At 44.4% G+C, this 14,670-nt stretch overlaps 2 protein-coding genes across 4 annotated transcripts; one reads left to right on the plus strand and one right to left on the minus strand.

Annotated features, from left to right (window-relative positions):
- Positions 1-17: 17 nt before the first annotated feature.
- VBP1 (VHL binding protein 1) lies at positions 18-9,202 on the plus strand. 3 transcript variants are annotated; one of them, XM_017743146.1, is made up of 6 exons: positions 18-1,910; positions 3,843-3,967; positions 4,559-4,625; positions 5,090-5,188; positions 6,926-7,115; positions 7,228-8,000. In XM_017743146.1, the coding sequence occupies exons 1-6, from the start codon at positions 1,881-1,883 to the stop codon at positions 7,257-7,259; spliced, it is 543 nt and encodes a 180-aa protein (XP_017598635.1). In that variant the 5' UTR covers positions 18-1,880; the 3' UTR covers positions 7,260-8,000. The 3 variants fall into 3 exon arrangements, with proteins under 3 accessions (XP_017598635.1, XP_017598637.1, XP_017598636.1); XM_017743148.1 differs by having other exon boundaries at positions 1,736-1,890; XM_017743147.1 differs by lacking the exon at positions 7,228-8,000 and adding an exon at positions 8,007-9,202 and having other exon boundaries at positions 1,807-1,910; positions 6,926-7,064.
- A 1,197-nt stretch (positions 9,203-10,399) lies between these two features.
- On the minus strand, positions 10,400-14,016 carry RAB39B (RAB39B, member RAS oncogene family; the record flags this gene model as incomplete). The annotated part of the gene is made up of 1 exon (XM_017743099.1): positions 10,400-14,016. A coding segment is annotated over one exon (450 nt), but the record flags the coding sequence as incomplete, so codon positions are not given.
- Positions 14,017-14,670: the final 654 nt, after the last annotated feature.

Raw genomic sequence — 14,670 nt, forward strand, 5'->3', positions numbered from 1 at the left:
CCGAGGGGCGCGGATGGCGGAGGCCCTTCACAGCCTCAGTCCTGGGCCTTTTCGCGGGCCAGTTGCCCTGTTTCGATCCCAACCTGGCGTTACTGAGCATTATGCACCTTACAAGAAGCTCAGCTCCCCGCGTTTAGCAGTATCGCGTTGTTGCACTGCCGGACGCAGGGCAGTGAGCAGCGTGTTGTGAGAGCCCTCCTGGCACACGCTGTGCGGGGCACGCCTTGCCGCTCCTGTTCCACGGATCACCTGCCGTGCTCCAGGCACCTTTCCATACATCTTCCTCTCTTAAAGTTTTAGACTGCGGACAAGATTCACTTTTCAGAAGCACCCATGTGTTCTTGAAAACCAACAAATGTGTCCTCTGGAAAGCAGGCAGAACTTGTTTATCCAACTTTAAAAACTGATATACCAAGCATTTGATGATTCTGTTGAGTGGTTGAAAAGGAGTCAGTGGCTTATGCAGTGACATAATCTCACAATCATCTTTTGTTCACTTTCAGCTCTGAGCTTATTCTTGGTACACTATCTTGATTGCTGTTTTATTTCCATTGATCAATAACTATTGATCAGAGTGGCTGAACCTGGCTGCCTTGGTGGTCTCAGGAAGTGCTGGATGTCTGCCCCATCTGATACAACTGCTTTTATAGAAATAAATTGGTTTGATTTGCATTTTGGTAGTGCTTGTACCGCTGATGTGTCTTGTCTGGGCATAGGGCCTGACCAGGCAAGTATGGTGCGTTTGCTTTCAGTGGTCTAGTTCCTCCTTTTCCTTTAAGGTTTTTTTAAAAATAACTGGGATCTGGCAAATCCTAACTGGGCTGGAAAACCATTGCTGCTTCCAGTTGACTTCCTTCCATGCCTTGTGGGAGACCATCATAGATGAAAGTGAAAGGGAATGGCCGTGTCTTTAGCTGTCCTGTGAGATCTCACTGATCCTGACAGAGGAGAACTTGTGGTCTGGCTGACTGCAGTGCAGGTGGCCACCCTGCAGGAAACAGGTGATTAGCCTCAGCAAACACTTAAAGGTATCTGTCACATCCCTCATTCCATGCTGGGGGCTGCCTTTGTAGCTGTTGTGTTTAGTTCCATGTTTTTTCCTTTCAATACCCATGCCTGAAGTATCATGTGTGCTGTACCACGCAGCTCTGAGAGTTCTGGGGCTGTGCCTTAGTCCTGTGCTTCTCTTCAGTTCTTCGTAACCTTATGTCTGGATCTAAATGTCTTGGAAGTTTCCTAATTCTCAGTTTTGAGAGGTGCTCTGATCAAATACAGGTGTGTCTGCAGAAGAGCTCCTCGATGGTGATCGTAGAGTACTTGGATGCAGATGTTAAGATAGACCTTCTTTTATTCCAAATAAGCCTACACTAGGAAGTTGTAATGGTATTCTGCTCTGCAGAGTGAAAACACTTCTGTCTTGAGGGTAGGTTTTACGAGAGCTTTTTTCCTTCAGAAAATAGGTTTCTATTTCAAAAACATTTAAAGACCTGCTGATCACTTGCTTGACATTTCCCCCCTCCCCCTCACATGCTGCACGGGCAGCCGTACTGTGAATCTTGTCTTCAGAGATGTTTTCTCTAAGTGTCTTGGTTCAATAGAGGCTCTTCACACAATTTATGGCTGATGTCTTATCTGAGGCAATTGATCTGTGAATTCTTGTCCCTCTCCAGGTTTCAAATGATGTTAAGCACTCAGATTAAGTAATGTTAAGACACGAGGTTTTACTGGATAACATACTCTCCAAACAGAACTTTCGGCTCTGGTGGTTTTGAGCTGTTGCCCAGACATTTCCAAATAAAATGCCTTCTTTGTTCTGCCTTCTTCAGCAGGTGTGAGGATGCAGATCTGCAAACGCGTGTCTCTTGTCATGTTGTCTGCACATGCCCCCAGGTGATGAAGCTCTCTGCAGAGTGAGTGCCTGCAGCTCTTATTTGGGTCATCTCTCAGAACTGTAGGGACACGTGGGAATGCGCTATCCTGCTGCATTTCAGGGGTTCTACAGAACATTCCTGTGGCTAGGCTTGAAGTTTGCAAAATGGTGTTTTGCCAGTGAATTTTCTTCCTAAAAAGATAGAGATGAGTTTTGGCAGGTCCTTGCAGAATCTGTAAGGTGATTCTGCAGTAGAGGTGCTGTGGAATGCACCACAAGGTGGGGATCCTAATGGCTTTGACAGCCAGCTGTGCCTCAAAGCTGTTCTGGTCAAGCTTAAGGAAGCAACTGTGCCTCAGCCTTGCAGATGTGGAGGTGGGACAAGAGCCTGACCAGCAGGCTTGGAAGCTGGAAAACCTTGGGAGTAAATCTGAGCCCACCTTGAAGTGGGGCATTATGTAGTGGAAGGAGATCACCAGTATATAGGGGGCCTGGACTTGCTTCTGGATTCACTTCTGGGCATCTGTGTTTCAGGAGGATGAGGACTGTGTCCCGTCCCTGTGCACAGACAGACGGGAGCTGAGGCAGAGCTGGGTGCCGGGCAGGCTGTGGGGGGAGCTGCTGCCCACCCGCTTTTGCTTTCTGCCCTGGATGATTTCAACGAGCAGAGCTGCTTCCACAAGAGGGAGTTTCATTTCACAGTGTCCTCAGGCCTCACTTCTACAACATTTTCCCAAACCTAATCCTTGTTTTCTTTGTTGAAAGCTTCTCTGTGAGCTTTATCCAGAGGCAGAAATGCTTCCTGGACTGTGAGGTAGCTCGAGGCATTCCTCAGGCAGTCTGAGGCATGGTCTCTTGAGTTTGGATCTACCACCTGGACAGTGCTGTCTACTGCAGGGTGTGGAGTTTGTGTTCTGCTACAGATTTCCTTAATGATAAAGAAGGCAGGGACTTCTTACCAGATTCAGTCATTTCATAGTAAGTTTCTTCAGCCAAGAGAGTTACGGTGTCATAATGAGGGGGAGCAGCTCCATGTCCGATATCACTTTAGTGACATATTGCAGTCTTTTTCTGGTGTGAAACTTCTGGAATGGAGACACCAAGTTCAAAAGGAGGAGCTGACGAGGCCTGTGGTAGGGCTTCTATCAGGTTTTACTGAGCTGTGTAGACAAGTAAGGGCAGAATTACCTCAGTGGGGGAGTGGGGTCATCTATAATTATGTGTGTAAATGGTGGCAAGGCCAGAAACGTGTGGTTGGTCCCTGGACTGATGTAACTTTCAGAGGCTGGGAACATTGTCCCCAGGCAGGTGAACTGCTTCCTAGGATTCTGAAGGAGGCACATGTTGAGGTTGACATCCTTGCTGGCTTGGGTCTGTCTTTGGCAGCATTTCCAGCTGATGGTAGGACTCGCTGGAGTTGTTCTCTAGAGGTTTCTGTGGCTTCCTGCTCACTGCAGAAGGAGCTTTTGGAACCCAGCTGTTCAATTCCGTAGTGCCTGTCTGAGCAGATACCTGAGCTTTGCCCCCTTTGCATCTTTCTCTGCTACAACATGCTTGATCAGGCAGTGACTCTTTTCCTTCATCAGTTTTATCCTAAATAGTTCATAACCTGGTTAGCCATGGAGAAGCATTATCCCTGCTTTACAGGTAGGTTTAGCCATGCTCTGTGGATACCCACCCCTGTAAGGTGTCACTTCACCTCAGGCAGGACTGAAAGCACCACTAGCCATGTACCCACAAATATGGTTATGAAATAATCCTTGCACCTATCTCTTGGTTCCCTACCAAAAAAAAAGTAGGGGGAAATAAAGAGGTGACTAAAAAAAGAAACAAAATGCTTTTGTACTCCAGAAAACGTTTGTTTGCATTTCAAACTCCCCCTGGATGTAGCTGCAGTAAGTTGATAGCATGTCTGTGTCTAGGATTTCCATAAAACTCTTCTAACACTGAGGGTTTCTTTCTCCCCTTAAAGGAAGATGTAGATTCCTTTATGAAGCAGCCAGGAAATGAGACAGCAGATGTAGTTCTTAAGAAGTTGGATGAGCAGTATCAGAAGTACAAATTTTTGGAACTTAATCTTGCTCAAAAGAAAAGGAGGTAAGTCATAATTTTTGCAGAACTGGGAAATGTTTAGCACAGTTCTATTTTTTTTTAAATAATAAGTCTAGTGGCCAGGAAGGCCATGGGGATGCCAGTGCCTCTGCCAGGGCTGTCGGGGAGAGCGATGCCTTCAGCTCTAGAGAGCTTTTGCTGCAGAGTCCTGTGGCTCTCACTGTCTGTCGGAACAGTCCATGAACCTCAGAAGGAACACTCTTGTTTTGTTTTACCTGAAGTGGTTTCTACCTGTATTTCTGCTGAGGTTTCCCTCTCCTCTGGGAGGTGACAAATACGCAAAATGTACCATTTCAGTAAAAAGGGTCTGTTACTGTTCCTGTGTGTTGTGAAATCTGAATGGATTGCTGTGCTTCCAAAGCCAGCGAGCCTCGGTGTTGTGAGGGGCAGGTGAAGCTGGAGCTGAGCTGCCTTTACATGCCGTGTCTTCCTGTATTACACCTGCATTTGTAAGCCTGGAAAAAGCTGTTAACAAGTTTTTAAATGGAGGGTGGACTGTATAATAAAACTGATCACTTGTTTAGGAAACTTTGTGTCTCTGTAAAATAATAAATTATGACTGTTGTTAATTCACAGGCTAAAAAGTCAGATTCCTGAAATTAAACAGACATTAGAAATTTTAAAACACATGCAGAAGAAAAAGGTAAACTATTTTGAATATCTAATGAGTATGAGAAAAGCTAACTACCTTTCCACCCTAACAGAACACATTGCAAGAAATGTTTTGGAGAGCACACTTAATATGCCTTTATAAATAACAGAATTGTTTTTAAAGGTATGTAGTACTTTTTGAAAGCTAGTTCAAAAAAAGTTTAATGTTTGTAATGCAAACTTGACTTTTAATAGTGTATAGATTGCAGCTAAGCTTTGACTTCATCTCCATTCTTTATAGGGATTTCTGTGTTGTTTTTAAATATATCTTTTAAAAATGCATTATTTTGGGAGCTCTAACTTTAATGTTGAAGTAAAGTTACATAGAATTCCACCCAAGTTAATACTGTATCAATGGCAAAAAGAAGAAAAGTGTGCTCTTTATTCTAAGTTTTTTGTCTTTGACGTAAGTTTCCAGTGAAAATAGCATTTGTAAGTTTTATCATTTGTCTTAAGGATTCCACACATCCAATGGAAACCAGATTTTTATTGGCAGATAATCTCTACTGCAAAGCTTCAGTTCCTCCTACAGATAAAGTTTGTTTGTGGTTGGGGGTAAGTAAAATGGAACTTTTTCTGAAACTGTTTCAGTAACTTACAAAAGGCTTGTTAAAGAGAGTTTTGGCTGCTGTCTCCCCTGGTGGTAGTGGGCATGATTCTATTGATGGGTGTATGGTGGAGCTGCACCCTGGCAGCAGAGCACTTCTAACGAGGCAACTTCAGTGTGTTAGTGAAGATTTCTTGTTCTATTTTATTTGGTTCCTGAACAGTAAGACTTCAGAGAATTGTCTTTTTGCTGGATTGTTCTTTCCAAAAAGCTTGTTTGTATTCCCCTTACCCTTTCTGTCACTTTTTGGTTCAAATTACCATCCAACATTGCCTGGCATGGGAATGTGCTCAGCAAAATAACTTAGTTTGGCAAGTAGCTTCCCATTGTCTCTATGTTATTTGTATTCAGCATCTTGCTTTCCCTTTTCATGCACCTTTTTTGGGAAAGATGGGATTTCTGTTACTCATAGGTATCTGTCAGCATTTATAATGGACTTTGCACTAAAGCCTGGTGGGATCAGGATTCACACCCCAGATTCCCAAGTACTTAAGCAATGTCACGTTGGGGTGTTTTGAATGTAGAGGCTTCATTATAAGTGGAGATTAACCTGCTGATGCTTCTTTTGAGACTTTTAAATCATGGATGTTCCTAAATCCCAGTGTTGGCTGCCAAACAAAACCTCTTGGTTAGGACAGAAACACTGTTGACACATGAAGCATCCAGACTAATTGGGCAGTTGCTCCCAACCTCTCCCATTTCTATCATAAAAAGAAAAAAAAAATCTGATACCTGTTGCTCTCAGGAGACTGTCTTCAGAATTCATAACACTGACTTTAATGGAGCATCCCAGGTTTATTTTCTAACAGAACATCAAAGAAAGTTCATGCTATTGACAGTTCGTACTGAAAAGCTGTAATGAAATACCACACACAAACAGTTCATTTTATTTAGGTGTTCTTGGCCTTCTGCCTTTCTCCTCCTTGTTGCTTACAGTCTGTGTTGGGCTGTACATGTCACTATTACTGGGTATCTCTGCCCTCCACTTGCTTTAAAGAACAGTTTATCCAGCTCTGGCAGCTCAGTGTAGCCTTCCCTGGGGTCCTGTCAGTCACAGAATGTGCCTCTGCTCAGGGCACACTTCTTGAATGGGGCAAAGCTTCACTGGTGCATTTTTACCTAATACTGCTCTGTTCTCTCGTCCTGTGGTAGCTTCTTACTGAAACAACCATGTGTGGATTGAAGACCACCACCACAGCACCAGAGAGGACTTTTATATCTGGTGTATCTTTAAACACGTGTAGTAGCTCTTGTTACTGACACTGCCACCTGTTTGTCAGCATTCCACACAGCCTGAGGTTTTTCTTGAATCCATCAAAAACTCTTTCTAGAGTTGTGTGGCACCTGAAAGATGCTGCTAAGAAATGTAAGGTCTCTCACTTTTCAAATACAGTGAGGATGAGATGCTGATGCCTGAAAGGCTGAATGTGATCCACAGGGGAAGAAATCCCTCCTTGCTTAGCTATAGGAAGAGAACTTTAAGTCAGTAGGGAGATCTGTTTCTCAGTTACTGAAGGGGTGGAGGCCTCAAGTGGATTCTGACATTGCCTGTCCTGCATCTTGTTGTCTGGCAGGACAGTCTGCTGCTAACATGATTAGTTATGAACAATAGCCTAAAATAAGCTCAGCATGGCTTAGTCCTTACAATGCAAGAGTAAGAGCTTTTATCAATCTTTCTTTTTTAGGCCAATGTGATGCTTGAATATGATATTGATGAAGCTCAGGCTCTGTTAGAGAAGAATTTGTCAACAGCTACAAAAAACCTCGATCTTCTAGAGGAAGACCTGGATTTTCTCAGAGATCAGTTCACCACTACAGAAGTCAGTATCCTTTTTGTTCACGGGGGAGGAGATGTATGTGAAAGCCAACATCCAGGTGATGACCAACTTTGTGATGTGTTTTTATCTTAGACTGGCTGCCCTCAAAACTCTGTAGCACCTGTGAACTTTAACTGTCCTAGCAATGAAATGGAATATTGTGTTTGCAGGGCTGAGTTGGAGGTTGGTGTGTGAGATGTAGCAAAGCTTGTATTTGTGTCATCATGAAACCTACTGCAGTGGTTGCAACTCAGACTGACTCCAGAGAGAGTTGGAAGTGTGGATTGATGCCCAGGTGACCACTTCAAAGCACAGTGAGCCTTCCTCTAGAGCATATGAATATTGTTCTTCGGACTGTCGCCCATCACACCCTTTGCAGCTGCCTCCAAGCAGCACAAGCCTTACTGCAGCAAGCCTGGGACTGGCTTAGGCTGTGCTCAGTGGTTTTTTAATTTCTTCATACTGTCATGAAACACCTCCTAGGTGTGTGGGGTTGTTTTTTATACTTAAAAACTGTTTTAATGAGTGTGGCCATTAACTGAAGCATTAGATTTAGTTTAATGAAGGCACAACTGCTTGTTCTTTCAAGTTGACCCTTGAGCTGTCTTAGTGTTGCAGGAGTTTGGGATGCCTGAAAGAGGCAAATACAGCTGATATGGGCAGCTTGACTGAAATCAGCAAAGAATTGGGCAAAACTAAAAGTGTGTTTCTCTGCAATATCTTTATGGATGTTTTTTAAGTAATGATATAAATACTGCAATTACCAACAGTTACTAGTATTCTTGAGTGTTGAAGCTTTGCACCAAGTCAGCCCTTTCATGAAATGGTTTCTATACTGACTGTTACAACTAAGTGGCCAACTCTGTAACCTGCTTTTACTCCTTTTTTAAAATTTTTTTTTTCCTCTTTTCTGATAGCATGAGCTGTTTCCTTAATTCCACGCCCTCAGATATGGCTAGAGTTTATAATTGGGATGTAAAGAGAAGAAACAAGCAAGACCCTTCCAAAAACAAAGCATAATTTTGCCAATTTTAAATGTGGTTTCAATTTCCAAGTATTTTTTATTTAAACACCCCCAAATTTCATTCAGGACTGAGTTACTTTCAGCATTTCAGTAAATGGTAAAATATATAAAGATTAATGGTGAGCACCATTTTATTTATTTGTAAACTCAAAATTTGGTTTCATGCATGCTTCATGAAATGAATTATTTGAAAAGGCACCACACAGTCCAGCAAAGGACGTAGTATTTTGATCGGACCAGTCTGTCATAAATAAATTCCTACCTGAAAGCCTGTCTGAAAAGCTGAGGGGCATGTATGAAATGGAGCCTTACATGTTTGCAGGCTAAGGCAATGCAGGGGTTTTCTTTTTCATCTCTGTACAGCTGATGAAGTTAACTTTGACTTGGGCTGGGAAGATGTGCAGCTGTAATGTTCTAGGAAACAACAAAACTAGAGTGGAATCATGGGGTTTGTTTCAGTCAGTTAATGGCAGCACCAGTCTGTAAGCATTCCTGGATATCCACTTTGGATAAACTTGTAGTAGTAACTGTGGGTTAGCCAACTGTTACTGAGCTCTCAGCACTTCACATGCAGCAGTTTGTGGTTTGTCCTCAGAGGGCAGTGGGAAAGGAGTGAGCAGCACAGGGGATGTCAAGTCTGCAGGTCTCACCCCTTCTATTTCATACATGTGCACACGTTGGTTGTTTCAGCAAATGCATTGAACAAGGACACCCAAGAGCCCACAGCTTATGAGAGCCCACAGCTTATGAGAGCCCCCCTTGGCCCAGATGTCCAGTTCAAATGTCTGAACGCAGCCTCCCAGGTGGTGAAACCTGTGTTACATCGGGATGGTTGACTGGAACATGGCCTCTGGTGGTACAGCTGGAGTATTTTTTTGGTCCTTACAAAGCCTTGCGAGATTGTTGCCTTTTGCCTTAGCAGTTTCTTTCTAAAATGAAATGCTCAGTGGTGATGTCAGTGGCTAATAATCACATTCTGTGACTGAGAGTACAGGTTTCACTGCAAAATAAATGCAAATGTTAACTGTTCAATCTTCATGTAAGAAACAATATACCTGTAAATTTTTTGTACTTTTATTTCATTATATTAAAATAGTAAAACTAAACAGTTGTGGCAACCAGCTGTTTTTGTGCATCTTTCTTTGCGTGAAAGTCATGAATGTGATGTGAGAGCTTTTATGTTTCCCTCCCTTAACTGGGCGTGGGGGGTGAAAAATTCCACTGAAGCAGCAGACGTGAAAAGTGTGGCTGCTGGATCCTGAATGAAAGGGGGAGTGTGAGTCAGCACATCTGAATTAGTGACTGAAAGCAAGTGTTTTACCAGCACTGTGTCTGCCAAAGAGTGAGCTGCAGGGAAGGGCAGAGAGAAGGTAAACCCTCAGCACTGGTCACCAAAAAGAGCCTGGCCTCATCCCTTCCTTCCCCAGGGCAATGCTGTTCATTTCAGTGGCTGTGGCTGCGGCAGAGCAATGTGGAGCTCTAATGTATTCTCCAGCAGGTTTCTGCTACAGCAGTGGGACTTGTGGCTGGTCAGGCTGCAGGCTGCTGCTTTCCATTTTCTTTTCCTAGCATCAGCAGTGATGGAAAGGCAGCTGCAAACACATCCTGATTTCTCTTACAGTTTTCAGTTTGGATTAATGAGATCCCAACAGGCTCTGCTCCCTCCCGCCGCCACCCCCAGCTGGTCCTAAGGCAGCAATTGCCTGCCTTTGTTGTGCACAACGAAACGACCAGTTAAGCATTTTTGCACAGCAAAAGCAGAACCGAGCAAAATCAGCGCCGTGTGCCACTGCCAGGAACCTGCTGCTGTGTGTCAGGGGGGACAGGGTGACAGCCTTGGAGCTGAAATGGCTCCTGTGTTCAAAGGTGTTTGGCTCCTGGGGGATGGGAGATGGCTGTGGCCATCACAACTCAGGGTGTGGTATTAGTGTGTTTGATCTAAGTAAAAAACCCCAAAACTCACAGATGAGCTCAATGACTAATCCTTGCCTAGGTCTGCTCTGCCCTTTGCTGTTGCAGCTGCCATGCCACCAGCCCTGCAGAGGCCTCCTGGAGGGGCCAAGGCTGCGGTGGCTGCAGCTGCTGGGAGCAGGGGGTGGTTCTGTCTCAGAGTAGTTGGTCTGGTTTTTCTCAGAAAGGCAGAGGGCAGGTTCTGCAGAGTGAGGCAGGCTCTGCAGGGGAGGGTGTCCAGTGGTTGTGAGGCAGTGTCTGGGAATGGTGGATCCAGCCCTGGCCAGGAGTACAGAGCGGGGACAGGGAGCAGGGAACACACTCAGAGAGAATGGGCAGGGGGAAAGGAAAAAAAAAAGCCACCAAAGTTTCTTTACAAGTTTTGAATTTCACATTATCACGTAGTAACCATTTTGCTAAATACAAGCATATTTTCAGTCACATACAGACAGCTAAATACAGCGTTATTTTCACATTTCGTTACAGTGCATAACAAAGCGAGGACAGTGTATAGTACGCTTTTATTCTGGAGGTTCTGAGCAAGTTCAGTCTAACATGCAGATTGTTTTTAACATGTGGTAAAGACCACAGAAAGTTAGCTTTTGCTTTTTTTTTTCTCTTTTTGTCCTAGAGTATAAGAGCTCCTGACCTTTAGCCTGTGAGAGGTATCACCTTCTGGTTTCTCAAAGTCCCTCTAAGTCAAAGCATTAAAACCAGTTGTTAGAAAAGAATTCTTAGCATATCCTATAAGTTCATCTTAGAAAAAACATTCCAAATTTTGTACAGGTGAATCTACATTTCCTATATTTTAATAAGCTGTCTAGAAAATGCAAGGAATTAGAAAAAGATGTAGATAATGATTGCTCTATCATTTAATATAACAATTTATTAACTCTAAGTAGTTAAGACTGTGTACATTTTCTTCTGCACTGTTCCTCTTTAGAATTACAACACTTCTGTATTTAAATTGAAGATTTACTCTGAAGGCCTGAATGCACTTACTGGCTTAGGCTTTCTGGAATTTCTCCCTGGGAGCAGTAAAGGGGAATGTCCAAAACCCATTAAATAAAATATTGTCTGTCTCATGAAAAGTGATCTTCCCCCTCTGGCCAGGTTCTCACACAGGGAATTAGAGTATTTGACTATTGCTAAAATGTTTGATCCAACTCCTGATCCGACTCCTCACTGTCCCTCATGTCACGCTGGCTCTGCCCTTGGGGCTGCTGCTATCCTCAGCCAGACACCCCAAGACACACCTTGTGTCCAGCTGGCCTCTGAAAAGCTGAAGCAGCTGCTTGGTGGACTTTCCATCCAGGGAACAAAGAAACTGACCCTTTGGTACTGTCTGTTGGGCCTTTGTGTAACGCAACTGACTGAGCTGCTCTGAGCAAACCCCGTGCCCTGCCCTGGCAGCTCCTGGGGTGCTCCCTGCACCCACCTGCACTCACCAGAAACAGATTTTGTAAAGGGGATACTATTTTTTTTTTTTGATCTTTAGGGCACTCAACTCAACCACCGGCCTGTAGCAGGAGGTGTTGGATACATTCACGGCCTATTCAAGCAGAGAGAAGCGCAGTGAGGAGCGCCAGGCCGCTGCCACTGCCCTTCCTGGCGTTTGCTCCCTTTGCCCTCCCAGCAGGTGCAGTGCTGCTGCTCCCCTGCAGACCCCAGGAACTGAAATTGTTCCTAGAACACTGAAAACAAGTGTTCAGGGTTTGGGTTGTTCAGTTGGGTTTGCTGCGGGTTTGAGCTTTTTTTACAGCTTCAATATGGAAAATATGGAAATATGGAAATATGGAAACATGGAAACCACAGGTTTTCTTCTTAATACAGACCTGCCCATGTACTGCTGCAAACTGCGAGAAGTTTCCAGAAGGAGAAACAGTCTGAACTCAACAGCAATCAAGACCCGTATTTCTGTAGACAGGGCAGATTAAAAAGCTGAAACAAATATTTTCTTTTTCTATACTCAGAGGCCTAAAATAAACACTAGATGCTTCCTGTGGCTTTTACCTAATCCCCTCCTCCTGCCCATTGCAGTTTGGTGTATAAAGCTTTCAAACACAAGTAAAAAAAGTCACTATAGTTTTGTTTGTTTGCTTTTAATAGTCTGAACTTCCCTAATTGGCTACAGGAGCGCAGTCACCCCATTGCACTTCAAAAGCTTGGGTTAAAACTTGGCAGAAGCAAAGCTTCTAAGTGGTGAATGGCATTCCCAAAAACATCCACCTACATACAGCTTTTGTGACACGGCTGCCATCCCATGACGGCCAACCTGAGATGGATCCTCTTTTGTCAAACTAAAACACGGAGGAAAACAAATTTTACCCTTGAGTGTGTCTTGAGGCTTTCCTTTCCACCTGCTCAGACACTCCTGCTGTGTGTCCCACCTTCCCAGGGCCAGTTCTCTTCCACAGAGGCCAAGACAGAAATGACACTTTAACAGCAGAAAGTACCAATGGACACTGTTGCTTCCAATGCTATTTAACTTCTTTAAGAGCAAATCTCACCTTTTAGGATGTCTGATGCACCTGAGTTAAGCTTTTCAAGTTTTTTATTTTGTCAGGTTTCTTTTTTTCCTCCCTCCTTTCCATTCCTCCTTGTGACCTGGCTGGTAAGGTCAGCACAGCTCTGTTACTGAGACAGAAATGCTGGTGTGTCCCACCTGGCTGCAACACCCCAGCCTTAAGACATAACACCTGAGGACATGGTTCTCTCTTTATGATCTTGATCACTTAATTCTACTGGAAAGCCCTGAACTTTGGGTACTTTCAAGGTACTCACCCAGGCAGTAAATGAGTAAAAATTGCATTGAATAATCCCTACTGCAGCAAGAGTTGCCACTTAGAGTCCTGGTTCAGCACAGCAAGAGAAGCACTGTTAAGGGAGGGATAATTTAATCTTTAATTACCAATCAAATAACTACTGTTTTCTTCTTCAAATCGCACAAAATATTCTTTGCTATCAAACTAGGTTTAAGAACATAAGAAAGAAAACTCAGAAGTGTGCATACCATGTCAGTAAACTTCTCCTGTGGAACTGACCTTAGGAGGAAATGGTACCTGTGCTGCCTTTAGACCTTCCTGGAAAGAAATGGCTGACACAAACCAAGATGTCCTCCTGCCTTCTTTTTGTCTGCCCATTTGTCATACGACTGAGTGTCCATCCTGTGGCTCCAAAAGCCTGCAGGGAGCTATGGATTTACTTAAAAGAGGACATGTACAGTACCCTGGCATGTACCAGCCCATTCAGCTCTGTATACTCTCTCCTGTGTTATGCAGCCCCTCATTTCTGCTTCCTGTCTCCTTACAACATCCACATGCACCCTCACTCACTCTCCTTCAGGTTTGTAGCCCCCAGTTCTGAAAGGTTATTTGGAACAGAACATTTCTTTCCAGGGTCTGTTCTGGTGTCCAAAACAATGTGGGAGGCTGTTCACAATGGGAGTGCTGCTCTCCCTTCTGTCACACTGAGTTCACTTAGTAAAGTACGTTTGGTTAGTAGAGTTCATCACCACTTGCCTCACTAGAGGAGCTCAGCACAAGCACCGCCTATCTGATTTCACCACTTCTTCTGAGGAGTGCACTACGTTTGGGACAAACCCACTCTTTACCCCTTCCCATCCCTCCTGGATGGAAATGTCCCCCCTTTTCACCAGCTCGTATATATCACGAGTCAGATCAGTGAAGGCCTTCTCCACGTTAATGGCATCTCGAGCTGAGGTCTCAATGTACTTCATACCATAGGCAGCAGCCAGTTTCTCCGCCTCGTGCCTGGTCACTTGCCGCTGTGTGTCAAGGTCACACTTGTGACCTACCAGAACAAAGACGATCTGGTACGGCTGGACATGCACCTTGGTCTCCTCCAGCCACTCGTGGACGTTCTGGAAAGACCGGCGGTTTGTAATGTCAAAGAGGAGGAGTCCTCCAACCGAGTTCCTGTAGTAGGCTCTGGTGATGGACCTGCAAGCCAAGGAGCCACAACAGGGTTAAGTTACAGCTGTCTGAACATATGACCTTTAAGAAAGCAGCATTACCACCACCCTGTCTACCCTGCAGAACACAAGGCAAGAGAAGGCCATTCAGGCAATGTCTTAGGGCTTTTAGCTTGTGCTCTGTAGAGCTTTTCATTCAAAAGGAAAACTTACCTTGGCTTAACGATTTCATGCTTGGGTAACTACCCCACTGATTCATTATGGCTCTGTTCAAAATCCCCCCCCACCACTTTTTTCTCTCATGGATTTCTGTATGCCCCTGGCTGTTGAATCCCACCCCCCATCATGTCAGTTCTGTGGACACTTCATCTAACCCACTGGTTTAGAAGCACTGTGACAAATCAAAGGATTCAATTGAAACCAAACACCCGCTCTCTGACAGACACAGAAAAGCAGGAGGTCAGAGATTTGGAAGGTTGACCATGGGGTTGTAGCTCCACTCCATATACCCAGGGCCTTGGCATAGGGACATCCACCCTACACCTACACCTTCTCCCACTACGCCACTGGATTAAAGTCACATTGCAATGACAGGACACTGTTACTGTTAGTGGCACTGACAGGAGCAGCCCATCTGACCTGAGAAACAGCAAAATGATACAAGAGCTTCCAAGGACAATCTGCAGTAGCACTGCTGGCATTCCT

This window comes from Corvus brachyrhynchos, unplaced genomic scaffold, assembly GCF_000691975.1.
Source record: "Corvus brachyrhynchos isolate BGI_N302 unplaced genomic scaffold, ASM69197v1 scaffold398, whole genome shotgun sequence".
In the NCBI taxonomy this organism is placed as follows: Eukaryota; Metazoa; Chordata; class Aves; order Passeriformes; family Corvidae; genus Corvus; species Corvus brachyrhynchos.

Bases quoted from the DNA above. Each gene is read 5' to 3' on its own strand.
- VBP1 (XM_017743146.1), top strand. From the start codon at position 1,881: ATGCCCCCAGGTGATGAAGCTCTCTGCAGA. The intron at 3,968-4,558 runs GTAAGTCATAAT...GTTAATTCACAG, and splicing joins CTTGCTCAAAAGAAAAGGAG to GCTAAAAAGTCAGATTCCTG. The intron at 4,626-5,089 runs GTAAACTATTTT...ATTTGTCTTAAG, and splicing joins AACACATGCAGAAGAAAAAG to GATTCCACACATCCAATGGA.